This window comes from Ammospiza caudacuta, chromosome 35 (assembly GCF_027887145.1).
Source record: "Ammospiza caudacuta isolate bAmmCau1 chromosome 35, bAmmCau1.pri, whole genome shotgun sequence".
Classification (NCBI taxonomy): Eukaryota; Metazoa; Chordata; class Aves; order Passeriformes; family Passerellidae; genus Ammospiza; species Ammospiza caudacuta.
Window position 1 is genome coordinate 2,223,863 of NC_080627.1, and position 25,735 is coordinate 2,249,597.

At 50.5% G+C, this 25,735-nt stretch overlaps 1 protein-coding gene across 2 annotated transcripts; it reads left to right on the forward strand.

Moving 5' to 3' along the window:
• The first annotated feature begins 265 nt into the window (after positions 1 to 265).
• Positions 266 to 22,380, forward strand: CCDC9 (coiled-coil domain containing 9). 2 transcript variants are annotated; one of them, XM_058822869.1, is made up of 13 exons: positions 266 to 738; positions 2,241 to 2,327; positions 6,764 to 6,862; positions 8,528 to 8,731; positions 9,951 to 10,034; positions 10,771 to 10,911; positions 12,766 to 12,962; positions 14,894 to 15,040; positions 15,967 to 16,027; positions 16,680 to 16,947; positions 17,963 to 18,088; positions 19,117 to 19,148; positions 22,111 to 22,380. In XM_058822869.1, exons 1-13 carry the CDS (start codon positions 736 to 738, stop codon positions 22,180 to 22,182), a joined length of 1,521 nt encoding a protein of 506 aa, XP_058678852.1. In that variant the 5' UTR covers positions 266 to 735; the 3' UTR covers positions 22,183 to 22,380. The 2 variants fall into 2 exon arrangements, with proteins under 2 accessions (XP_058678852.1, XP_058678853.1); XM_058822870.1 differs by having other exon boundaries at positions 19,117 to 19,158; positions 22,111 to 22,373.
• Positions 22,381 to 25,735: the final 3,355 nt, after the last annotated feature.

The window sequence follows — 25,735 nt, forward strand, 5'->3', positions numbered from 1 at the left end:
CAGAGGGACAGAAGGACAGGAGGGGGACAGACGGACAGGGGGACATTGAGGGGGGACAGAGGGACACGGGGAGGGACAGGAGGGGACAGAAGGACAGTGAGGGGACAGATGGACAATGAGGGGACAGGAGGGGACGCCCCCACTGAGGTGTGAAGGGACACGGGGACATCGGGCTGGTGGCACTTGGGGACATCGAGGCCCAGGGCTGGAGTGGGGTGGGGACAGGGAGGGGACACTGAGGGGACAGTGACACAGGGAGGGGACACAGGGACACGAGGGGACACGGGGTGGCACCGCCCAAGGGTGACAGAGGTGCCACCAACCCGAGGTTCCACCACTTGGGATGACAAAAGTGACAAGGGGCACTAAGTGCCACCTCCCAGGGGTGACAGAGGTGCCACCAACACGGGGTGACGTCACCAGGGGGTGACAAAAGTGCCACCAATAGGGGGGTGACATCACTTGGAGGTGGTCAAGGCTGACAAAAGTGACAAGGAGACACCAAGTGACCCCTCCAGGGGGTGACAGAGGTGCCACCAACATGGGGTGACATCAGCTGGGGGGTGACAAAAGCGACAAGCGGACCCCCCCAATTCCCCACCATTGCCCTTTTAATCCTCCCACTGTGGTCCCCACCTTTCCGCCATCGCCCCTTTAAGCCTTCGCCCCGCCCATGCCGGAAGCGGAAGTGGCGCCGCACACGTGGGCGGGACCGGCTCCGCTCCCGGGGCCGCCATGGTCGGTCCGGGGGTCCCGGGGGGTTCCGGGAGGGTCCGGGGGGCTCGGGGGGGTCCGGGGGGGGCCGGGCCGGGGCTGGGGGGTCCCGGGGGGGTCCCGGGGTTCGTTCTGAGGGTCCCGGGGGTCGTTTTGGGCGTCCCGGGTGGGTCCCGGGGGTCGTTCCGGCGGTTCCGGGGTGGGCTCGGGGCTCTGGGGGGGTTGGGGAGGGCTCTGCGCCGTCCTGGTGGGTTTGGGGACTTTTGTTATTTTTTTTTTTTTTTGGGATTTATTTTGATTTTTTGGGGGCATTTCTTGTGATTTTTTAGGGTTTTTTGTGGGGGGGAGGTCTCCGGTTCCCAGTGGGAGTTTTGGGGGGGTTTCACCGGTCTCGGTGTGTTTGAATTTTTTTTTTTTTTTTAATTTTGTTTTTTGGGAGATTTCTTGTGATTTTTTTTTTTTTTATTTTTTGGGATTTTTTAGGAGTTCCCGGTGGGATTTTTGGGGGGGGGTGTCACTGGTCTGGGATTTTGGGTGGGGAGGGGTCTCCCCAGTCCCAGTGGATTTTAAGTGGTTTTTTTTTTTTTAGTTTTTGGGCATTTTTAGGGTTTCTTTTGGTATTTTTTTCCAGGTTTTTTGGGATGTTTTGGTTTTTTTTTTTTTTTTTTGAGGCTTTTTTGGAGATTTTTTGGGGTTTTCTGGGGAGTTTTAGGGAGGATTTGGGGGGTGTTGGTGCTTTTTTATTTTTTTGGGCCTTATTTAAGTTTTTTTTATTTTCTTTTGGATTTTCTCACGGCGTTTTTTGGAAGTTTTAAGAGTTTTTTGGATTCTTTTTTTCTTTTGGATTTTTTGGGGATTTTTTTCCTTTTTTTGGGGATTTGTTGGGGGATTTTTTTTCCCCTTTTTGGGGGATTTTTTTGGGGATTTTTTTCTTTTTTTGGGGGGATTTTTTCCTTTTTTTCGGGGGGATTTTTTCCTTTTTTGGGGGGGGATTTTTTCCTTTTTTGGGGATGTTTTGAAGAATTTTTTCCTTTTTTTGGGGAATTTTTTGGGGGCGGGGTTTGGGGGACTTTTTTCCCTTTTTTTTTGGGAGATTTTTTTTTGGATTTTTCTCCCTTTTTTCGGGGTTTTTTTTGGGGGATTTTTTTTAGGGATTTTTGGGGGGTTTTTGTCGTTTTTTTGCGGGGGATTTTTTTTCCTTTTTTGGGGAATTTTTTTGGGGGACTTTTTTCCTTTTTGGGGGGATTTTTTTTGGGGGAATTTTTTCCTTTTTTTGGGGGGATTTTTTTCCTTTTTTGGGGGATTTTTTTGGGAATTTTTTCCTTTTTTTTGGGGGGATTCTCTCTCTGCTCCCCCTGGGGGGATCCCCCTGACCGAAGCCCCCTCCCCTTTCTTTGATTTTTCAGTTTGAATTTTCTCGAGGGGTTTTCCGGGGAGTTTTAGGGTTTTGTTTTGTTTTGTTTTGTTTTGTTTTTTTGTGTTTTTTGTTATTTTTTCCATTTTTGGGATTTTTTGGGCTCCGGCAGGCGGCGGCGCTGGAGAAGGACGCGGAGCTGGACCGCAGGATCGCGGCGCTGCGCAGGAAGAACGAGGCTCTGGTGCGGCGCTACCAGGTCAGGAGAGGGGGCAGAGACCCCCCAAAAATCCCTGAAATTCCCCCCAAAAATCCCCCCGAGATTTCCCCAAAAATCCTCCAAAAAACCCTGAAATTCGCCCCAAAATCCCCAAAATTCCACCCAAAACCTCCTGAAATTCCCCCCCAAAATCCTCCAAAAAAAACCCCAAAATTCCTCCCAAAACCCCCTGAAATTGCCCCGAAAAATCCCCCCAAAATCCTCCAAAACAACCCCAAATTCCAATCAAAACCCCCTGAAATTCCCCCGAGATTTCCCCAAAATCCTCTAAAGAGAAACCCCTGCCCCCCCCCAAAACCTCCCAGGACCCTCCCCAAAAACACCAACAGAGACCCCCCAAAAATCCCTGAAATTCCCCCCAAAATCCTCCCGAGATTTCCCCAAAAATCCCCCCAAAAATTCTCCAAAAAACCCTGAAATTCCACCCAAAATCCCCCCAAGATTTTCCAAAAAATCCTCAAAAAAACCCCCCAAAATTCCTCCTGAAATTCCCCCCAAAATCCCCCCGAGATTTCCCCAAAAATACCTCCAAGAATCCTCCAAAAAAAACCCCCCAAAAAAAACTCCAAAAAAACCCCAAAATTCCACCCAAAATCCCCTGAAATTACCCCCAAAAAATCCCCCCGAGGTTTCCCCCAAAATCCCCCCTAAAATCCTCTAAAAAAAAAACCCCAAATTCCACCCAAAATCCATTAAGTTCCCCCCAAAAATCCCCCCAAGATTTCCCCAAAAATCATCAAAAAAACCCCAAAATTCCACCCAAAACCGCCTGAAGTTCCCCCCAAAAATCCTCAAAAAAAGACCCTGCCCCCCCCAAACCTCCCGGGACCCTCCCCAAAAACACCAACAGAGACCCCCCAAAAATGCCCCTGAGACTTCCCAAAAATCCCCCCAAAAAATCCCCCCAGGACCCCCCAAAATTCTCCCCAAAAAACCTCCCTGAGACCCCCCAAAATTCCCCCGAGATCCCCCCAAAAAATCCCCCCAAAATTCCCCCCAGGACCCCCCAAATACCTCCCCAAAATCCCCAAAAACTCCCGCAAAATTCCCCCCAGGACCCCCCAAAAATGCCCCAAAATCCCCCAGGCCCTTCTGCCCCTCCCCCACCCCGACCCCCCCCAATTCCCCCCTCCCCCGCCCCTCCCCCCCCCCCCCTAAATCCCCGCTGATCCCGGGTGGGGGAGGGGCAGGAATTACCGGGGTCACCTGAGGTCACCCAGAGGGGGGAGGGGATTGAATTCAGTCCTTGTGACCCCCAAAATAAACCCAAAAATTATCTCAAAATCACTGAAAATCACCCCAAAATTATTCCAAACTCCTGCCCAAAACTACCCCCAAAATAAACCCCCAAAACCACCCCAAATTATCCTAACATTTGCCCAAAATTATCCCAAAATAAACCCCAAAATCTACTCAAAATTAGCCCAAAATTAGCCCAAAATCCACCCAAAAATATCCCAAAATCACCGAAAATCACGTCAAAATCCTGCCCAAAATTACCCCAAAATCCACCCAAAAAATCCCAAAATCACCAAAAATCGCCCCAAAATTATCCCCAAAATCAGCCCAAAATAACCCCAAAATCACCCCAATATCCAACCAAAATTATCCCAAAATCCTGTCTAGAATTATCCCAAAATCACTGAAAATTACCCCAGAATCTTTTCCAAGTTTTACTGCAAAATCAACTTTATGCCTCCCCAAATTATCCCCAATTTCCCTCAAAATTACCCCAAAATTGTCCCCAAAAATGACCCCAAATTCTGGGATTTCTGGGGCTCCCGGTCCCTTCTGCCTCCCAATTTCTCCTCTGACTCTCAAAAAACCCCAAATCCTCCTGGAAAAATCCCCAATCTCTCAAAATCTTTCCCAAATAACCCCAAATCCCCCTTGAGCCCCCCCAAAACCCCCAAATTTCCCCCGACTACCTCCAAAACCCCAAAAAACCCAAATTTCACCTCAAAAAACCCCCAAATCCACAAATTTCACCCCAAAATCCCCAAATTTCCCCCAAATTTTCCCAATCCCAGGGGATCGAGGAGGACTGGAGTGCAAGGGGGGCTGTGACCCCCAAATTCCCCCCAAAACACCCAAAGTCTCCCAAAACCCGCAAATTTCCTGCCCAAGAAACCCCAAATTTCCCCCCCAAAATCCTAAAACCCAAAAAACTCCAAATCTCCCCTAAAAAATCCTCCCCAAACCCCCAAATTTCCTCCTAAAAAAAACCACAAATTCCCCCTGACAACCTCCAAAAAAAAAACTCCAAATCCCCACCAAAACACACTCAAATTTCCTCCAAAAAATCCCCGAATTTCCCTCCAAAAACCCCTCAAAAAAACCCCACATTTCCCCAAAACCCCAAAAAACCCCAAAAAACCCCAAATCCCCTTGAGAACCCCCCCCCTAAAAAACTCCAAATGCCGCCTGGACAAGCCCAGAAAAACCCCAAATTTCCTCAAAAAAAAAACCAAATTTTCCCCAAAATTCCGACTAAAACCCCTCAAAAAAAGCCCCAGATTTCTCCCTAAAAGCCCCTAAATCCCAAAAAAAAAAAACCCAAAAACCCCAAATCCCCCCAAATTTCCCCCGTAGGAGATCGAGGAGGGCCGGCGGCGGGCGGAGCGTGAGGGCGGCGACGTGACGCCAAATCCCTTCCCGAAAAACCCCAAAAAAAACCATGAATTCGCCCCAAAACCCCTCAAAAAAACCCCTCAGATTTCTCCCTAAAAGCCCCTGAATCCAAAAAAAAACCCCAAAAAAACCCAAATTCCCTCAAATTTTCCCCAAATGCAGGAGATCGGGGAGGGCCGGCGGCGGGCGGAGCGTGAGGGCGGCGCTGTGACCGCCCGCCCCCCCCACCTAAAAACCCCAAATTCACCTCCAAAAACCCCCAAAATCCTCCCTGATAACCCCTAAAAACCCGAAATTCCCCCCCAAAAAACCCCAATTCCCCCCAAAACCCCAAAAAACCCAAATTTTCCCCAAAATCCCCAAATTCCTCCCGTAGGAGATCGAGGAGGGCCGGCGGCGGGCGGAGCGTGAGGGCGGCGACGTGACGCCAAATCCCTTCCCGAAAAACCCCAAAAAAACCATGAATTCGCCCCAAAACCCCTCAAAAAAACCCCTCAGATTTCTCCCTAAAAGCCCCTGAATCCAAAAAAAAACCCCAAAAAAACCCAAATTCCCTCAAATTTTCCCCAAATGCAGGAGATCGAGGAGGGCCGGCGGCGGGCGGAGCGTGAGGGCGGCGCTGTGACCACCCGCCCCCCGCCACCTAAAAACCCCAAATTCACCGCCAAAAACCCCCAAAATCCTCCCTGATAACCCCTAAAAACCCGAAATTCCCCCCCAAAAAACCCCAATTCCCCCCAAAACCCCAAAAAACCCAAATTTTCCCCAAAATCCCCAAATTTCCCCCGTAGGAGATCGAGGAGGGCCGGCGGCGGGCGGAGCGTGAGGGCGGCGCCGTGACCCCAAATCCCTTCCTGAAAAACCCCAAAAAAACCATGAATTCCCCCCAAAACCCCTCCAAAAAACCCCCTCAAATTTCCCTAAAAGCCCCTAAATCCCAAAAAAAAAACCCCAATTTCCCTCAAATTTTCCCCAAATGCAGGAGATCGGGGAGGGCCGGCGGCGGGCGGGGCGTGAGGGCGGCGCTGTGACCGCCCGCCCCCCCCCCACCTAAAAACCCCAAATTCACCTCAAAAAACGCCAAAAATCCTCCCTGATAACCCATAAAAACCCGAAATTCCCCCCCCGAAAAACCCAAAACCCCCCAAAAAACCCAAATTTTCCCAAAAATCCCCAAATTTCCCCCGTAGGAGATCGAGGAGGGCCGGCGGCGGGCGGAGCGTGAGGGGGGCGCCGTGACCCCAAATCCCTTCCCAAAAAACCCCAAAAAAACCATGAATTCGCCCCAAAACCCCGCAAAAAAAAACCCCCCAGATTTCCCTAAAAGCCCCTAAAAACCCAAAAAAACCCCAAATTCCCTCAAATGTGCCCCAAACGCAGGAGATCGAGGAGGGCCGGCGGCGGGCGGAGCGTGAGGGCGGCGCTGTGACCGCCCGCCCCCCGCCACGTAAAAATCCCAAATTCACCGCCAAAAACCCCCAAAATCCTCCCTGATAACCCCTAAAAACCCGAAATTCCCCCCCAAAAAACCCCCAATTCCCCCCAAAACCCCAAAAAACCCAAATTTTCCCAAAAATCCCCAAATTCCTCCCGTAGGAGATCGAGGAGGGCCGGCGGCGGGCGGAGCGTGAGGGCGGCGCCGTGACCCCAAATCCCTTCCTGAAAAACCCCAAAAAACCCATGAATTCGCCCCAAAACCCCTCAAAACAAACCCCAGATTTCTCCCTAAAAGCCCCTAAATCCCAAAAAAAACCCAAAAATCCCCAAATCTGCCCCAAACGCAGGAGATCGAGGAGGACCGGCGGCGGGCGGAGCGTGAGGGCGGCGCTGTGACCGCCCGGCCGCCCCGGAGAGGGGACAGAGACCCCCAGGGAGCCTCGGGGGTGAGAAACGGGGAAATTTTGGGGTGAAATTTGGGGGTTTTGGGTTTTTTGGGGGGATTTGGGTTTTTTGGGGGGTTTTGGGTTTTTTTGGGGAGGATTTGGGGTTTTTTGGGGGGGGGGGATTTGGTGTTTTTTGGGGGTTTTTAAGGGGGGGGATTCGGGGTTTTTTGGGGGGGATTTTCAGGGGGGTTTAGGGTTTCTGGGGGGGGATTTTGGGCGGATTTGGGGTTTTTGGGGGTCTCAGGGGGGATTTGGGGTTGTTTATGGAGGATTTGGGGTTTTTTTTAGGGGGTCTTTTGGGGGGATTTGGTTTTTTTCGGGAGTCTTGGGGACAGGATTTGGGGTTTTGGGGGTGAATTTGGGGGTTTTTGGGGAAGGATTTTTTAGGGGGGGATTTGGGGTCTTTTGGGGGAGTCTTGGGGTGTTTGAGGGGGCAGTTGTGGGGATTTGGGGGGATTTGGGATTTTGGGGGAAATTTTGGGGGATTTGGGGTTGTTTGGGAAAGGATTTGGGGTTTTTGGGGGGGGGATTTGGGGGTTTTTTTGGGGTTTTGGGGGGGATTTGGGGTTTTTGAGGAATTTGGGGTTTTGGGAGGATTTGGGGTTTTTCAGGGGGCGTTTTGGAGGGGGAGTTGTGGGGTTTGGGGAGGGGATTTGGGGTTTTTTAGGGGGCATTTGGGTTTTTTTTTGGGGAAGGATTTGGGGTTTTTTAGGAGGCAATTTTGGGGGGGAAATTTGGGGTTTTTTGGGGGGAAATTTGGGGTTTTGGGGGGTGGTCTCTGGGTGGGTTTTTTATTTATTTGGGGTTTTTTGGGGGTTTATTTGGGCTGGTTTTGAGGGGGCATCTTTGAGTGATTTTTTGGCTTTATTTGGGTTTATTTTTGGTGTTTTTGGGGGTTTTTCAGGGAGGATTTTTTGGCTTTATTTGGGTTTATTTTTGGTGTATTTTTGGTGTTTTGGGGGGATTTTCAGGGAGGTTTATTTGGGTATATTTGGGTTTATTTTTGGTGTATTTGGGGTATTTTGGGGGGATTTTCAGGGAGGAATTTTTGGGTTTATTTTCGGTGTATTTGGGGTATTTTGGGGGTTTTTCAGGGAGGATTTTTTGCCTTTTGTTGGGTTTATTTTTGGTGTATTTGGGGTTTTTTGGGGGGTTTTTCAGGGAGGATTTTTTGGGTTTATTTGGGTTTATTTTTGGTGTTTTGGGGGGGGATTTTCAGGGAGGATTTTTTGGGTTTATTTGGGTTTATTTTCAGTGTATTTGGGGTATTTTGGGGGGATTTTCAAGGAGGATTTTCTGGCTTTATTTGGGTTTATTTTTGGTGGTTTTGGGGGGTTTTTCAGGGAGGATTTTTTGGGTTTATTTTTGGTGTATTTGGGGTTTTTTGGGGGGATTTTCAGGGAGGATTTTTGGGTTTATTTTCAGTGTATTTGGGGTTTTTTGGGAGGGTTTTCAGGGAGGATTTTTTGGCTTTATTTGGGTTTATTTTCGGTGTATTTGGGGGATTTTCAGGGAGAATTTTTTGGCTTTATTTGTGTTTATTTTCAGTGCATTTGGGGTATTTTGGGGGCATTTTCAGGGAGGATTTTTGGGGGGGGTCTTTGATTGATGTTTTCGTTTCTTTGTGTATATTTTGAATTTCTCTCTGATTTTTCCCCCTGCCAGGCCGGGCCCAGCCCGAGGCAGAAGAAGCCCCCAGGGCCGGGCCCGGGACCCCCCCCCGGCATTTCGGGGCGCCCCCCCCGGGGTGGGGGAGGGGCCGGGAGCCCGGGCTGGGGGGGGGGTCCCGGGGGGTCCCGGCCCCGCAGGGCCCGGGGGAGGGGGGGAGGGGCCGGGCCCGGGGGCGACGCCGCCGACAGAAAATCCCAGGTGAGAATTGGGGATTTTGGGGCATTTTGGGGCATTTTGGGGTCATTTTTAGGGGGATTTGGGAGGATTTTGCAGGGATTTTTAGGGGGATTTGGGGTCATTTTTGGGGAGATTTGGGGTCATTTCTGGGGGGATTTTGGAGGATTTGTTGTAATTTTTAGGGGGAATTTAGGGTTTTAGGGGTCATTTTTGGGGTAGTTTTGGGTGGGATTTGTGTGGAGTTTGGGGTCATTTGGGGGTGAATTTTGGTGGATTTTTGGGGTGAGTTTTGTTGGATTTTTGGGGGGTTTGAGGTTATTTTTAAGGGGATTTGGGGTCATTTTTAGGGGGAATTTTTTGGGGGATTTGGGGGGATTTTGGGGTAATTTCTGGGGGGATTGGGGGAGAATTTTTAAGGGGATTTCGGGGCAACTTTTAAGGGGATTTGGGGTCATTTTTGGGGGGATTTTGGGGGATTTGTTGTAATTTTTAGGGGGAATTTTTAGGGGAATTTGGAGTAATTTTTGGGGGAAATTTGGGATCATTTTTAGGGGAATTTGGGGTGATTTTAGGGGGATTTAGGGTAAATTTGGGGTGGATTTTGGGGTAACTGAGTAGAATTAGGGTCATTTTTTAGGGGGAATCTGGGGGGATTTTGGTGGATTTTGGGGTCATTTTTAGGGGGATTTGGGGTCATTTTGGGGGGAATTTGGGGTTGATTTTGGGGTATTTTGGGTGGAATTTGTGTGGAGTTTGGGGTAATTTTGGGGTGAATTTGGAGTGAATCTTGGGGTGGATTTGGGGTGAATTTTGAGTGAATTTGGGGGTGGATTTGGGTTATTTTGTGTTGAATTTTGATGTGAAATTGGATTGAATTTTGGGGTGGGTTTGGGGTGAATTTTGAGTGAATTTTGGGGTGAATTCGGAGTGAATTTTGGGGTGGATTTGGGTTATTTTGTGTTGAATTTTGGGGTGAATTTGGAGTGAATTTTGGGGTGGATTTTGAGTGAATTTTGGGGTGGATTTGGGGTGAATTTTGAGTGAATTTTGGGGTGGATTTGGGTTATTTTGTGTTGAATTTTGGGGTGAATTTTGAGTGAATTTTGGGGTGGATTTGGGTTGAATTTTGCGTGAATTTTGGGGTGAATTTTGAGTGAATTTTGGGGTGAATTTGGGGTGGGTTTGTGGTGAATTTTGCGTGAGTTTTGGGGTGGGTTTGGGTCATTCTGTGCCCTCCCAGGAGTGGGAGCAGCGGCGGCTGCAGAACATCGAGCAGATGAACGAGGAGATGGAGAAAATCGCGGAGTACGAGCGGAGCTGCAGGGTGAGAAACCAGTACAGACCAGTATGAACCAGTATGAACCAGTATGAACCACCAGGAACCAGTACAGACCAGTATGAACCAGTATGAACCAGTACAGACCAGTACAGACCAGTACAAACCAGTACAGACCCGTCCAAAGCAGTCATTCTCAGGAATTCCCAGTTAACTCCCAGTAAGCCCAGTGTGGCAGGACGGGCTCCCAGTTTGTCCCAGTTTGTCCCAGTTTGTCCCAGTTTGTCCCAGTCCCTCCCAGTGCCCCCAAAGCCCCTCCCAGTTTATCCCAGTGCTCTCCAATCCCCTCCCAGTCCCTCCCAGTCCATCCCAGTGACCCCAGTTTGTGGCACGAGGGGCTCCCAGTTTGTCCCAGTTTAACCCATTCTGTCCCAGTTTGTCCCAGTTTAACCCATTCTATCCCAGTCTGTCCCAGTTTATAACTCTGTTTTCCCCAGGAGGGGCTGCAGGAGCCCAACCCGGTGCGGAACTTTCTGGACGATCCCTCCCAGTTTAACCCATTCTGTTCCAGTTTGTCCCAGTTTAACCCATTCTATCCCAGTTTATAACCCCAGTTTGTCCCAGTCTATCCCAGTTTGTCCCAGTTTAACCCATTCTGTCCCAGTTTGTCCCAGTTTAACCCATTCTGTCCCAGTTTGTCCCAGTTTAACCCATTCTGTCCCAGTTTGTCCCAGTTTAACCCATTCTGTCCCAGTTTGTCCCAGTTTAACCCATTCTGTCCCAGGAGGGGCTGCAGGAGCCCAACCCGGTGCGGAACTTTCTGGACGATCCGCGGCGCTGCGGCCCCGAGCCGGGGGGGGGCCCTGGGGGGGGCCCCCGGCGCCACCAACGCAACTGGGGGGGCCCCGACTTCGGCAAGGCCTCGGTGGGTACCCCGAAATGCCCGAATTCACCCCGAAATTCCTGAAAACATTCCCAAAAATATCCCCTGAATTTACCCCAAAAATGCCCGAATTCACCCCGAAAACTCCTGAAAAAATTCCCCAAAAATATCCCCTGAATTCACCCCAAAATTCCTGAAAACATTCCCAAAAATATCCCCTGAATTCACCCCAAAATTCCTGAAAACATTCCCAAAAATATCCCCTGAATTCACCCCGAAATTCCTGAAAACATTCCCAAAAATATCCCCTGAATTTACCCCAAAAATATCCCCTGAATTTACCCCAAAATACACAAAATTCACCCCGAAATTCCTGAAAACATTCCCAAAATTATCCCCTGAATTTACCCCAAAAATATCCCCTGAATTTACCCCAGAAATTCCTGAAAACATTCCCAAAAATACCCTGAATTTACCCCAAAAATATCCCCTGAATTTACCCCAAAAACGCCCAAATTCACCCCGAAAATTCCTGAAAAAATTCCCAAAAATATCCCCTGAATTTACCCCGAAAATTCCTGAAAAAATTCCCAAAAATATCCCCTGAATTTACCCCGAAAATGCCCGAATTCACCCCAGAAATTCCTGAAAAAATTCCCAAAAATATCCCCTGAATTTACCCCGAAAACGCCCAAATTCACCCCAGAAATTCCTGAAAAAATTCCCAAAGTACCCAAAATTTACCCCAAAAGTATCCCTGAATTTACCCCCAAAATCATCAAAACTTACTGCAAAAATCATCAAAATTTACCCCAAAAATACCCTGAATTTACCCCCCAAAACCCCCAAAAAATCCCAAATAAAACCTCTGAAAATTCACCAAAATATCCCAAAAAAATATTGCCAAAAAATGCCCCCCCCCCCCAAAATCCCATTAAAATCCCCAAAAAATCCCACTAAAAACCCCAAAAATCCCATTAAAAACCCCAAAAAATCCCCCCAAAAATGTCCAAAAAATCCCCATTTTGGGGGGTTTTTAATGGGGTTTTTGGGGGGTTTTAATGAGATTTTTTTTATTTTAGGGGGGATTTTTTTGAATTTTTAATGAGATTTTTGGTGGTTTTAATGTGATTTTTTGGGGGATTTTTCTGCTGGTGTTTTGGGGGTTTTCCAATGGGATTTCTTTTGAGATTTTTTGGGGGATTTTTTTGCTTTTTAATGGGATTTTTTTAAATTTTTTTATGAGAACTTTTGGGGTTTCTTAATGGGATTTTGGGGGGGATTTTTTGGGGGGGTTTTAAATGGGATTTTTTGGGGTTTTTTGGGGGGGTTTTAATGAGATTTTTTTTTATTTTTGGGGGGGATTTTTTTGATTTTTTAATGAGATTTTTGGTGGTTTTAATGTGATTTTTTGGGGGATTTTTCTGCTGGTGTTTTGGGGGATTTTTTTGCTTTTTAATGGGATTTTTTTTTTCATTTTTTTATGAGAACTTTTGGGGTTTCTTAATGGGATTTTTGGGGGGATTTTTTGGGGGGGTTTTAATGGGATTTTTTTTATATTTTTGGGGGGGAAATTTTTTTGATTTCTTAATGAGACTTTAGGTGGTTTTAATGTGATTTTTTGGGGGATTTTTTTGCTTTTTAATGGGATTTTTTTTTATTTTTTTATGAGAACTTTTGGGGTTTCTTAATGGGATTTTTGGGGGGATTTTTTGGGGGGGTTTTAATGGGATTTTATTTTTTTGGGGGTGGGGATTTTTTTTATTTCTTAATGAGATTTTTGGTGCTTTTCATGTGATTTTTTGTTGGTTTTTTTTTTTTTTTTTTTGGGATTTCCACCGAATTTTTTTTTAATTTTTTTTTTTCAATTGCCCGATTTTTCTGTATCTGCCCCAGGCGCGGCGGGGGGGGCCCCGCTTTGGGGAGGGGTCTCCCCCCCTGGACCCCACGCTGTGGATGACGGGGCGGCAGCGGGCGGAGCACGAGCGCTGGAAACGGGAGCGGGAGCGCATCGACCGCGAGCGGCTGCAGCGACACCGAGACCCCCGCGGCGCCTGGAGGAGGGAGTGGGACGCGCAGAAACCCGAGCACGCGTGCGTGCTTTGGGGAAGAAAAATTGGAATTTTTGGGGAAAAAAAAATGGGGCTTTTGGGCGAAAAAATGGGATTTTTAGGCCAAAAAATAGGATTTTTAGACCAAAAAAAGGGATTTTTTTGATCAAAAAATGGGATTTTTGAGGTGGTGAAAGTGGGGGTTTGGGATACAAAAAAAAGGGATTTTTGGGTGAAGAAAAGACGGGATTTTGGGACAAGGGAAATGGGGTTTGGGGAGGGAGCGGGAGCGCATCGACCGCGAGCGGCTGCAGCGACACCGAGACCCCCGCGGCGCCTGGAGGAGGGAGTGGGACGCGCAGAAACCCGAGCACGCGTGCGTGCTTTGGGGAAACGGGGATTTCAGGAAAAAAAAACCAAAAATTTGGGCGAAAAAATGGAGTTTTTAGGCGAAAAAATGGGATTTTTAGGCGAAAAAATGGGATTTTTAGGGGAAAAAATGGGATTTTTTTGATCAAAAAATGGGATTTTTGAGGTGGTGAAAATGGGGGTTTGGGATCAGAAAAAAGGGATTTTTGGGTGAAGAAAATGCAGGATTTTGGGACAAGAGAAATGGGATTTTTAGATCAAAAATGGGATTTTTAGTGAAAAAAAGTGGGATTTTTAGACAAAAACCCCCAGGATTATTGGGGCAAAAATGGGATTTTGAGACTAAAAAAATTGGGATTTTGGGGAAAAAAATAAGTGGGGTTTTGAGGAATAAATGCAGGATTTTGGGAAAGGGAAATGGGGTTTGGGGAGGGAGCGGGAGCGCATCGACCGCGAGCGGCTGCAGCGACACCGAGACCCCCGCGGCGCCTGGAGGAGGGAGTGGGACGCGCAGAAACCCGAGCACGCGTGCGTGCTTTGGGGAAACGGGGATTTTGGGAGAAAACCCCAAAAATTTGGGCAAAAAATGTCATTTTTAGGTGAAAAAATGGGATTTTTAGGCGAAAAAATGGCATTTTTAGGCAAAAAAATGGGATTTTTTTTGATCCAAAAATGGGATTTTTTGGCAAAAAAATGGGATTTTTTTTATCCAAAAATGGGATTTTTAGGCCAAAAAATGGGATTTTTTTTTGATCCAAAAATGGGATTTTTAGGCCAAAAAATGGGATTTTTAGGCGAAAAAATGGGATTTTTAGACCAAAAAATGGGATTTTTAGGCCAAAAACTGGGATTTTGGGGTTTCCAGTTGAATTTTAGGGTGAATTTTGGTGGTTTCATTTCACGTGAATTTTGGGGTCAATTTTGGGGTCAATTTTGGGGTCAATTTTGGGGGTTGGGGCTGAATTTTCCGGTGAATTTCGGGTGAATTTTGGGGTAAATTTTGGAGGTTTTGGGGTCAATTTTGGGGGTTTGGGGCTGAATTTTGAGGTGAATTTCAGGTGAATTTTGGGGTAAACTTTGAAGTGTTTGGGGTCGATTTTGGGGTCAATTTTGGAGGTTTTGGGGTAAATTTTGGAGGTTTTCGGGTCAATTTTGGGGGTTTGGGGCTGAATTTGGAGGTGAGTTTCGGGTGAATTTCGGGGTAAACTTTGAAGTTTTTGGGGTGAATTTTGGGACAAATTTTGGAGGTTTTGGGGTCAATTTTGGACGTTTGGGGCTGAATTTTGAGGTGAGTTTCGGGTGAATTTTTGGGTCAATTTTGGAGTTTCTGGGGTAAATTTTGGGGGTTTGGGGCTGAATTTTGAGGTGAATTTCGGGTGAATTTTGGGGTCAATTTTGGAGATTTTGGGGTCAATTTGGGGGGTTTGGGGCTGAATTTTGAGGTGAATTTCGGGGTAAACTTTGAAGTTTTTGGGGTCAATTTTGGGGTGAATTTTGGGGTAAATTTTGGAGGTTTTGGGGTCAATTTTGAGGTGAATTTCGGATGAATTTCGGGGTAACTTTTGAGGTTTTTGGGGTCCCACCGTGCCCTTCCCCCCCCCCAGGTTCTCGGGGGTCCCGGAGGACCCGGATGGGGGAGGGGCCCGGCCCGGCCCCGCCCCTCCCCCCCCCACCCTGGCCGAGTTCCTGCCCCTCCCCCACCGCGCGCGCCGCAGGCGGGGCCGCCAGAGGGGGGAGGGGCGGCCCTACAGGTGAGGGGGAGGGGCGGGATTGGGGCATTTGGGGGAATTTGGGGAATTTTTGGGGAATTTTTGGGGAATTTTGGTGTTTTGGGGGGAGATTTTTGTGGGATTTTTTTTTTGTTGATTTTGGGGGGAATTTCGGTTTTTTGGGTGGAATTTTTGTGGAATTTTTGGTGAATTTTGAGGGGATTTTGGGGAATTTTTGGGGGGATTTTGGGGAATTTTTGGGGGGATTTTGGTTTTTTGGGGGGATATTTTTGGGGAGATTTTGGTGTTTGGGGGGAGATTTTTGTGGGGAATTTTTGGTGAATTTTGAGGGGATTTTGGTTATTTTGGTGGAATTTTTGGTGAATTTTGGGGGATTTTTATTTTTGTGGGGAATTTTGGGATTCGGGGGGTGATTTTGTAGATTTTTTGGGGGGGATTTTTAAGGGAATTTTTGTCGGGATTTTTGTGACATTTGAGGGGATTTGGGTTTTTTTTTTTTACGGGGGGAATTTTTTTTGATTTTTGGGGGATTTTTAGTGGGATTTTGCAGATTTTGGGGGGAGAATTTGGGGGCATTTTTGGAGGGGATTTTGGGGGGATTTTTTGGGATTTTTGGGGGCATTTTTGGAGGGGATTTTGGGTTTTGGGGGGATTTTTGGAGATTTTGGGGGGATTTTTGGAGATGATTTTGGGTTTTGGGGGGAATTTTTGGGATTTTGATGCAACTATTGTGGATTTTAGGGGGATTTGGGGACACATTTTGTTTTTTGGGGGGGGAAATTGGGGGATTTTGGGGGCTCCTGGAGTTTTTTGGGGGTGGGCAATCCCCTCTTCCTTCCCTTTTCCCAGAAATTTTGGGCTGAATTCCCATTTCCTACGGGGTTTTTTTGGGGATTTCCCCATTTTTGCCCTGAATTCCCAAATTTCTCCCCAAATTCCGTTCGCAGTTTCCACGACGATCGCTGGGAGCCGCAGCCGGAGCCGAGCCCGGAGCCTGAGAGCCCCCAGGTGACCCCAAAATCCGGGAGTTCCCTCCAAATTCTGGGATTTGGGGATTTTTGGGACCCCCAGAATTTGGGGACCCCCCGGGATTTTGGGATTTTTGGGATTTTGGAATTTTTGCATTTGGATTTTTGGACTCGGTCAGTTGGGATTTTGAGTTTGGGATTTTGGACTCCCCAGAATTTTGGGATCCCTCCCCCAGGATTTTGGGGACCCCCTGGAATTTTGGGAGTTGGGATTTGGGATTTAAGGACCCTCCAGAATTTTAGGATTTGGGAGTTTTGAATTTGGGGAATTTTGGAACCCCCCCAGAATTTTGGGAATTTGAGATTTTTTTTTTTTTTGGAATTTTGGGATCCCCGGAATTCTGGGATTTGGGAATTTTGGGGAAATCAGGTATTTGGGGAATTTTGGGGAAATCAGGTATTTTGGGAATGTAAACCCCGGGGGGGTTTTTGAAATTTCGGGACCTCCCGGAACTTCGGGATTCCCTTGGAATTTCGGGTTTTGGAATTTTTAGGGATTTGGGAATTTTGCTGGGAATTCTGGGAATTTCGATAATTTGGGCGGGGTTTTTTTTGGATTTGGAATTTTTTGGTAATTTGTGATTTTCTCCCCCCCCCCCACCCCCCCCCCCCCCGACCCCGTTTTTCCGCAGGTCCCAGAGAAGGTTCCGGAAGGCGCCATCGCCGGCCCGGGGGGGGGCCCGGGGGGCTCCCAGGAGGACTCGGATCAGTGGGAGGATCTGAGCGGGGGGGACGAGGAGGAGGAGGAGGAGGAGGAGGAGGAGGAAGGGCAGGAGGGGGAGGGGCAGGAAGGGCCCGGCCCCGAGCAGCTCAAACCGGCACAGACCAGTGGGAACCGGTTTGAACCGGCACAGACCAGTGGGAACCAGCGCCAACCAGTGACCCCCAGTGAGCCCCCCGGTACGAACCAGTTTAGACCAGTTCAAACCAGTGACCCCCCCCCAGTTCAAACCAGTAACCCCGCGGTTCATCCCAGTAACCCCCAGTTCAAACCAGTAACCCCCAGTTCATCCCAGTGACGCCCAGTTCAAACCAGTAACTCCCAGTTCAAACCAGTAACTCCAGTTCATCCCAGTGACCCCCAGTTCATCCCAGTAACGCCCAGTTCATCCCAGTAACGCCCAGTTCATCCCAGTGACCCCCAGTTCAAACCAGTAACCCCCAGTTCATCCCAGTAACTCCCAGTTCATCCCAGTAACTCCCAGTTCATCCCAGTGACCCCCAGTTCATCCCAGTAACCCCCAGTTCATCCCAGTAACCCCCAGTTCAAACCAGTAACCCCCAGTTCAAACCAGTAACCCCCAGTTCATCCCAGTGACCCCCAGTTCAAACCAGTGACCCCCAGTTCATCCCAGTAACCCCCAGTTCATCCCAGTAACCCCCAGTTCAAACCAGTAACCCCCAGTTCAAACCAGTAACTCCCAGTTCATCCCAGTAACCCCCAGTTCAAACCAGTAACTCCAGTTCATCCCAGTAACCCCCAGTTCAAACCAGTAACCCCCAGTTCAAACCAGTAACCCCCAGTTCAAACCAGTAACCCCCAGTTCATCCCAGTAACTCCCAGTTCAAACCAGTAACCCCCAGTAACACCCCCCAGTCCAAACCAGTCCAAACCAGTAACCCCCAGTTCATCCCAGTGACCCCCCTGATATGGCCCAGTCCAAACCAGTGACCCCCCCCCAGTTCAAACCAGTAACTCCCAGCGACCGTCCCAGCTCAAACCAGTGACCCCCAGTTCGAACCAGTGACTCCCCCCAGTTCAAACCAGTTCAAACCAGTGACCCCCAGTTCAAACCAGTGACCCCCAGTTCAAACCAGTGACCCCCCTGGTGCGTCCCAGTTCAAACCAGTGACCCCCAGTCTCTCCCCAGTCCAAACCAGTCCAAACCAGTTTCTCGCTCTCTCTCTCGCCCAGGGCCGCCCCCCCCCGCCCCTCCCCCAGCCCAGGGCGGGGTCCCGGAGCCGCCCCTCCCCCCCCCGAGCCCCTGCCAGAGCCCCCCGGAGACCCCGGAGCCAAACGGGACCGGGACCCCCCCCGACGGTACTGGGGATACTGGGAGGGACTGGGATATACTGGGGGGGGATACTGGGATAAACTGGGATAAACTGGGGGGGGATACTGGGATAAACTGGGAGGGACTGGGGGGGATACTGGGATAAACTGGGGGGGATACTGGGGTAAACTGGGAGGGACTGGGGGGGATACTGGGGTAAACTGGGGGGGATACTGGGGTAAACTGGGATAAACTGGGGGGGGGATACTGGGGTAAACTGGGATAAACTGGGGGGGGATACTGGGATAAACTGGGGGGGGATACTGGGATAAACTGGGGGGGATACTGGGGTAAACTGGGGGGGATACTGGGGTAAACTGGGGGGGATACTGGGGTAAACTGGGATAAACTGGGGTGGATACTGGGATAAACTGGGAGGGACTGGGGGGGGATACTGGGATAAACTGGGGGGGGATACTGGGATAAACTGGGGGGGGATACTGGGATAAACTGGGAGGGACTGGGGGGAACTGGGAGGGACTGGGAGGGGATTGAGGTGAACTGGGAGGGACTGGGATAAACTGGGAGGGACTGGGAGAGATTAGGATTGAACTGGGATGGACTGGGAGGGTATTGAGGGGCACTGGGATAAACTGGGGGGAACTGGGAGAGACTGGGATATACTGGGAGGGACTGGGAGGGGATTAGGGGGAACTGGGAGGGACTGGGATAAACTGGGAGGGGATTGGGGGTTACTGGGACAAACTGGGGTGGACTGGGAGGGAACTGGGGGGACTGGGATCAAACTGGAGGGAACTGGGAGAGACTGGGAGGGATTGGGATGGACTGGGAGGGGATTGGGATAAACTGGGATGGACTGGGGGGAACTGGGAGGGGACTGGGAGAGGATTCGGGGGTTACTGGTTTGTACTGGGAGGCACTGGGGGGGTTGCTGGGGGGGTTTTAACTGGTTTAGACTGGTCTGGACTGGTGTGAATTGGTTTATACTGGTCCATACTGGTTTATACTGGTCCATACTGGTCCATACTGGTTTATACTGGTGCCGTTCCCACAGGGCCGGGGGTGGAGATCTCGGATTTCCAGAGGGTTCGTTTCCGTAAGAGCTCCCCTCCCCCACACTGACCCAGAACCCCCCAAATTCACCCCAAAAACCCCAAATTCCCCCCAGAAACCTCAAATCCCCTCAAAAATCCCAAAATTCACCCCAAAACCCCCAAATTCCCCCCAAAACTCACCCCAAAAATCCCCAAAATTCGCCCCAAAATCCCCAAAGTTCACACAAAAAAATCACCCTAAAAGCGGCTCTGGGACCCCCAAAATCCCAAAATTCGCCCCAGAAACCCCCAAAAATTCCAAAATACACCCCAAAAACTTCAAATCCCCAAAATTCACCCCAAAAATCCCCTCAAAAACCCAAAATTTACCCCAAAAATCACCCTAAAAACAGCTCTGGGACCCCCAGGATCCCCCCCAAAAATCCCAAAATTCACCCCAAAGACCCCAAAATCCCCCCCCAAAACCAGCTCTGGGACCCCCAAATTCACCCCAAAAATCCCCCAAAAAACCCAAAACTCACCCCAAAGTCACCCTAAAAACAGCTGTGGGACCCCCAAAAATACCAAATTCACCCCAAAAATCCCAAAATCCCCCCCAAAACCACCTCAAAACGCCCCAAAATCCTCCTCAAAACCCCCCAAAATCACCTCCAAAACAACTCTGGGACCCCCAAAATCCTCAAATTCAGCCAAAAATCCTCAAAGTCACCCCAAAAACAACTCTGGGACCCCAAAAATCCCAAAATTTACCCCAAAGTCACCCCAAAAACAGCTCTGGGACCCCAAAAAGTAAAACCCCAAAAAATCGCCCTGGGACCCCAAAATCCCCAAAACTCACCCCAAAAACCCCAAAATCCCCTCAAAAACCCAAAATTCACTCCCAAAATCACCCTCAAACCACCCTGGGACCCCCAAAAATCCCCTCGGGACCCCCCCCCCAAAAAAACCCAAAAATCCCTCCCCAAAACACATCTGGGACCCCAAAAATCCCCAAAATCCCCCCAAAAACACCCCTGGACCCCCCCAAAAATCCCCAAAATCCCCCCAAAAACACATCTGGGACCCCCCAAAAAGCCCCAAAATGCCCCCAAGCATCCCCAACTCAGCCCCGGGACCCCCAAAAATCCCCTCGGGACCCCCGAAAAACACCAAATTTACCCCAAAACTTCAAAAATTCTGCCCAAAATTCCGCTGGAGAGGCCCCCAGGATCCCCCCAGTTCCCAATTTGGGGTCACCTGGGCACAGCTGGGCACAGCTGGCACACCTGGATGGCTTTGGGGTGGATTTTGGGGGTTTTTTGGGGGTTTTTTGGGGTTCCTTGGGGATCTTTTGGGGCTGTTGCTCCTGGACTGGCTCACCTGAGCTCACCTGGGCACACCTGGGCACACTGGGCACAGCTGGCACACCTGGGCACAGCTGGCACACCTGGGCACAGCTGGCACACCTGGGCACTGCTGCTTGGCTTGTGGGAACCTTTTTGGGGGTCTCTGGAGGAGCTTTCGGGGCTGTCGCTGCTGGACTGACTCACCTGGGCACAGCTGGCACACCTGGGCACACCTGGGCACCTCTGCTTCGCTCTGGGGTGGACTTTTGGGGGTTTCTCAGGGGTTTTTTTGGGGTCTCTGAGGAACTTCTGGGGGCTGTCGCTGCTGCGCTGACTCACCTGGGCACAGCTGGGCACACCTGGGCACAGCTGGGCACACCTGGGCACACCTGGGCACAGCTGGGCTGGATTTTTGGGGTCTCTGAAGAACTTTTGGGGGGTTCTTTGGGGTCTGTCGCTGCCTGGAGCTGCTGCACTGACTCACCTGGGCACAGCTGGCACACCTGGGCACACCTGGGCACACCTGGCTGTACCTGCTGCTGCTGCTGCTGCTGCTGCTGCATTAAATCCATCCCTGAGAGACCCCGGGAGTGGTTTTGGGGTTTGGGGGGGGTCCCAAAATTCACCTGGGGGGGACCCCAAACTCACCTGGGGAACCCCAAACTCACCTGGGGGGACCCCAAAATCATCTGAGGGTCCCAAAAACCCTCCTGAGGGGGCACCTGGGGAACCCCAAAATCACCTGGGGGGCCCCAAAATCACCTGGGGAACCCCAAACTCACCTGAGGGGGCACCTGGGTGACCCCAACATCATCTGGGGGGGGGGGGGGGGTCCAAAAATTCACCTGGGGGGGTCCCAAAATCACCTGAGGGGTCCCGAATGTGACCTGGGCGCCTCAGAACTCACCTGGGGAGCCCCGAACTCGCCTGGGAACCCCGAAATCACCTGAAGGGGCACCTGGGGGGGGTCCCCAAAATCACCTGAGGGTCCCGAAAATTCACCCGGGGGACCCCAAACTCACCTGGGGGGGGGGACTTTGGGGGGGGTCCCAAAAGTTCACCTGGGGACCCCAAAATGACCCGAAGGGGCACCTGGGGGGGGTCCCCAAATTTACCTGGGGGGTCCCGAAAACTCACCTGGTGTCACCCCAAAACTCACCTGGGGAGCCCCGGATTCACCTGGGGGGGAGGGGGGTCCCCAAATTTACCTGAGGGGGCACCTGGGGGACCCCAAAATCACCTGGGGGACCTGAAATCTCACCTGGGGGACCCCAAAAACTCACCTGGAGGGGCACCTGGGGGACCCTAAAACTCATGTAGGGAATTGGAGTTTGAGGGGATTTGGGATTTTGGGACGATTTTGGGGGGATTTGGGATTTGGGGGGGATCGGGGATTTGGGGGGATTTGGGGGGATTTGGCATTTTGGGGGGATTTTGGGGAGATTGGCGATTTTGGGGGGGATTTGGCATTTTGGGGGGATTTTAGGGAGATTGGCGATTTTGGGGGGATTTGCGGATTTTGGGGGGGATTTGGGATTTGGGGGCGTTTGCGGATTTTGGGGATTTTGGGGGGCATTGGGGATTCTGGGTGGATTTGGGATTTTTGGGGGGAATTTGGGATTTTTTGGGGTCTCTCCAGCCCCTTTTTTTTTCCTCTCCCCCCCACAGGAGAACCCAGCGACCCCCCCCAGGTGTGATGGAGGGGGACCCCAAATCCCACCTGAGCCCCCCCAGGTGTGACCGGGACCCCAAAAAGTCCCAAAATTTCACCTGAGGGGACCCCAAAAATCCCAAATTTCACCTGGGGGGCCCCCAAATCTCACCTGAGGGGACCCCAAAAACCCCCAAATCTCACCTGTGTGTGGGGGAGGGGGTCCCCAAACTTCCCCCCGAGGGGATTTTGGGGTCCCCCCCCTTCGCCAAATTTTGTCTTGGTCAAATAAAAGTTCCAAAAATCTTCTGGTTTTGTCCTTGATTTTGGGGTGATCCCGTTAATTTTGGGGTCCCCCCGAGCTCTTTTACCCCAAAAACCTCAAAATTGGGAGCGGTTCCTCAAAAAAAAAAACCCCAAAATTTGGGGCAGTTCCTAAAAAAAAAAAAAAAAAAACAAACACCAAATTTGGGGGCAGTTCATCCAAAAAACCCCAAATTTGGGGGCGGTTCCTCAAATCCAAATTCTGAGGCTTTTTCCTCAAAAAAAAAAAAAAACCCAATTTTTGATGTTTTTCCCCCACAAAACCCCCGAAATTTTTTGGTGGGGGTGTCCCCAACTTCCCCCCGAAAATTTTTGGGGTGTCCCTCGAGGTTTTCACCCCAAAACCCCTCAAATTTTGGGGCAGTCCCTCCAAAACAAAACCCCAATTTTGGAGCATTTTTCCTCCATAAAAACCCCAATTTTTGGAGTTTTTCCCCCCAAAAAATGCCGAATTTTTTTTTTTTCTTGTGGGGGGTGTCCCCAACTTCCCCCCGAAATTTTTGGGGTGTCCCCGCCCCCCCCCGGCCCCTCCCCGCCCCCGTTTTTGGGATTTCCTGCCCCCCCCCCGTTCATTTCCCCTTCTGGAACCGCGGCGGCCGCTCCAGGTGAGGGGGGGGCAGCGAATTTTGGGGGTCCCGGGGGGGTTTTGGGGACCCCTCCCCCTCCAGACCAATCCTGGGGGGTCCCCGCCTCGTTTTGGGGGGGGGTTCAGCCCCAATTTTGGGGTTTGGGGGCTTTTTTTGGGCTCTTTTTTCCCATTTTCGGGGGTTTTATCCCCAGTTTTTGGGGAAGGTTTTTGGGGGGGTTTTGTTCGCCCCGGGGGGGTTTTGGGGACCCCTCCCCTCCCCCTGCAGACCGATTTTGGGGGGGGTCCCCGCCTCATTTTTTGGGGGGGGTCTCAACCCGAATTTTGGGGTTTGTGCCTCCTTTTTGGGGTTTTTTTGGGCGCTCTATTCCTGTTTTTGGGGTTTTTTATTCCCATTTTGGGGTTTTTTATTCCCATTTTGGGTTTTTTTTATTCCCATTTTTGGGGTTTTTTATTCCCATTTTTGGACTCTTCATTCCCATTTTTGGGGGGGTTTCGTTCTCTCGGGGGGATTTTGGGGGACCCCTCCCAGTTCAGACCAGTTTGGGGGGGGGGGGCGTGTCCAGACCAGTTTGGGGGTCTCATCCTCATTTTTGGGGTCTCCAGCTTCATTGTTGGGGTGTTCAAACCAAATTTTTGGGCATTTCCAGCTCCATTTTTGGAGTCTCAACCCCATTTTTTGGGGTTTCCAGCCCCGTTTTTGGGGTTCTCAGCCCCATTTTTTGAATCCCCCCCCCCATTTTTGGGGTCCGGACACCATTTTTTGGGGTTCTAGACCAATTTTGCTGTCTCCATTCAAATTTTGGGGGGGGTCTCAGCCCCAATTTTTTTGGGGTGCTCACCCCATTTTTGGGGCTCTCGGCCTCATTTTGAGGATCCCCACCCCAATTTTGGGGTCTCAGTCCCATTTTTGGGGTCTCCAGGTCCATTTTTGGGGTCTCTATTCCATTTTTAGAGTTCCCAGTCCCATTTTTGGGATTCCCATCCCATTTTTTTGAGTTCTCCACCCATTTTGGGGGTCTCCAGATCAACTTTTGGGGTCTCCAACCCCATTTTTTTTTGGTTCCCCACCCCATTTTTTAGAGTTCTCCACCCGATTTTGGGGTCTCCAGGTCCAGTTTTGGGGTCTCTATCCCATTTTTGGGAGTCCCAATCCCATTTTTGGGGGTCCCAATCCCATTTTTGGGAGTCCCAATCCCATTTTTGGGGGTCCCAATCCCATTTTTGGGATCTCTATCCCATTTTTGGGGGTCCCAATCCCATTTTTGGGGTCTCTATCCCATTTTTGGGGGTCCCAATCCCATTTTTGGGGTCCCCACCCCCATTTTTGGGGTCCCAGTCCCGTTTCTGGGGGTTCCCACCCTCCTTTGCCCCCCTCCCCCCCCGGATGTGGAATTTCCTCATCCTCCCCTCCCCCACCCTGCCCGTGGCGCAAGAATTGGGGAGCGGAACTGGGGGGGGGAGGGGCAGCTCCACCCTTCCCCTCCCCCCCCGCGGGGGGGGGGAAACCCCAAAAAATGGGGCTGGAAACCCCAAAAAATGGGGTAAGGAGACCAAAAATGGGGCTTGGGACCCCAAAAATGGGGCTGGAATCCCCAAAATGGGGTAAGGAGACAAAAAATGGGGCTGGAGACCCCAAAATGGGGTAAGGAGACAAAAAATGGGGCTGGAGACCCCAAAATGGGGTAAGGAGACAAAAAATGGGGCTGGAGACCCCAAAATGGGGTAAGGAGACTAAAAATGGGGCTCGGGACCCCAAAAATGGGGCTGGAAACCCCAAAAATGGGGCTCAGGACCCCAAAAATGGGGCTGGAAACCCCAAAATGGGGTAAGGAGACCAAAAATGGGGCTCGGGAGACCAAAAATGGGAGGAGAACTCAAAAATGGGATTGGAGACCCCAAAAATGGAGGTGGGAAACTCAAAATGGTGCTGGGGACCCCAAAAATGGGACTGAGAACCTCAAAAATGGGGCTGGGGAGACCAAAAATGGAACAGAGACCCCAAAATTGGGGCTGGGGACCCCGAAATGGGACTGGGAACCCCAAAAATTGGAGCTGGGAACCCAAAATGGGAACGGAGACCCCCCCCCAAAACACCTTGGTCACCTGGTGGGGTGGGGTTGGGGGTCTTTTGGAAGCTCCTTGACCACCTGGCCAGGTGAAGGAGCACCTTGGGGTCTTCAGGACCACCTGGCGAGGTGGAGAACCCACCTTGGGGTGGGTCAGGGGGGCATTTGGAAGCTCCTTGACCACCTGGATAGGTGAAGAACCACCTTGGGGTCTTCAGGACCACCTGGCCAGGTGAAGAACTCACCTTGGCCCAAACCCTGACCACCTTTGATCATCTTTTAGACATTTCTTGATCACCTGGCCAGGTGAGGAACCCACATTGGTGCAGGTCAGGGCGTGTTTTGGAAGCTCCTCGACCACCTGGCCAGGTGAGGAAGCCACCTTGGGGTGGGTCAGGGGGTGTCCTGGAAGTTCCTGGACCACCTGGATAGGTGAAGAACCACCTTGTGGTCTTCAGGGCCACCTGGCCAAGTGAAGAACCCACCCTGACCACCTTTGGTCACCATTTGGAAGCTCCTTGACCACCTGGCCAGGTGAGGAAGCCACCTTGGGGTGGGTCAGGGCGTCATTTGGAAGTTCCCGGCCAGGTGAAGAACCCACCTAGACCCACCTTGACCCACCCCCGACCCACCTTCACCACCCCCAGGTCTCCCCACGCCGCC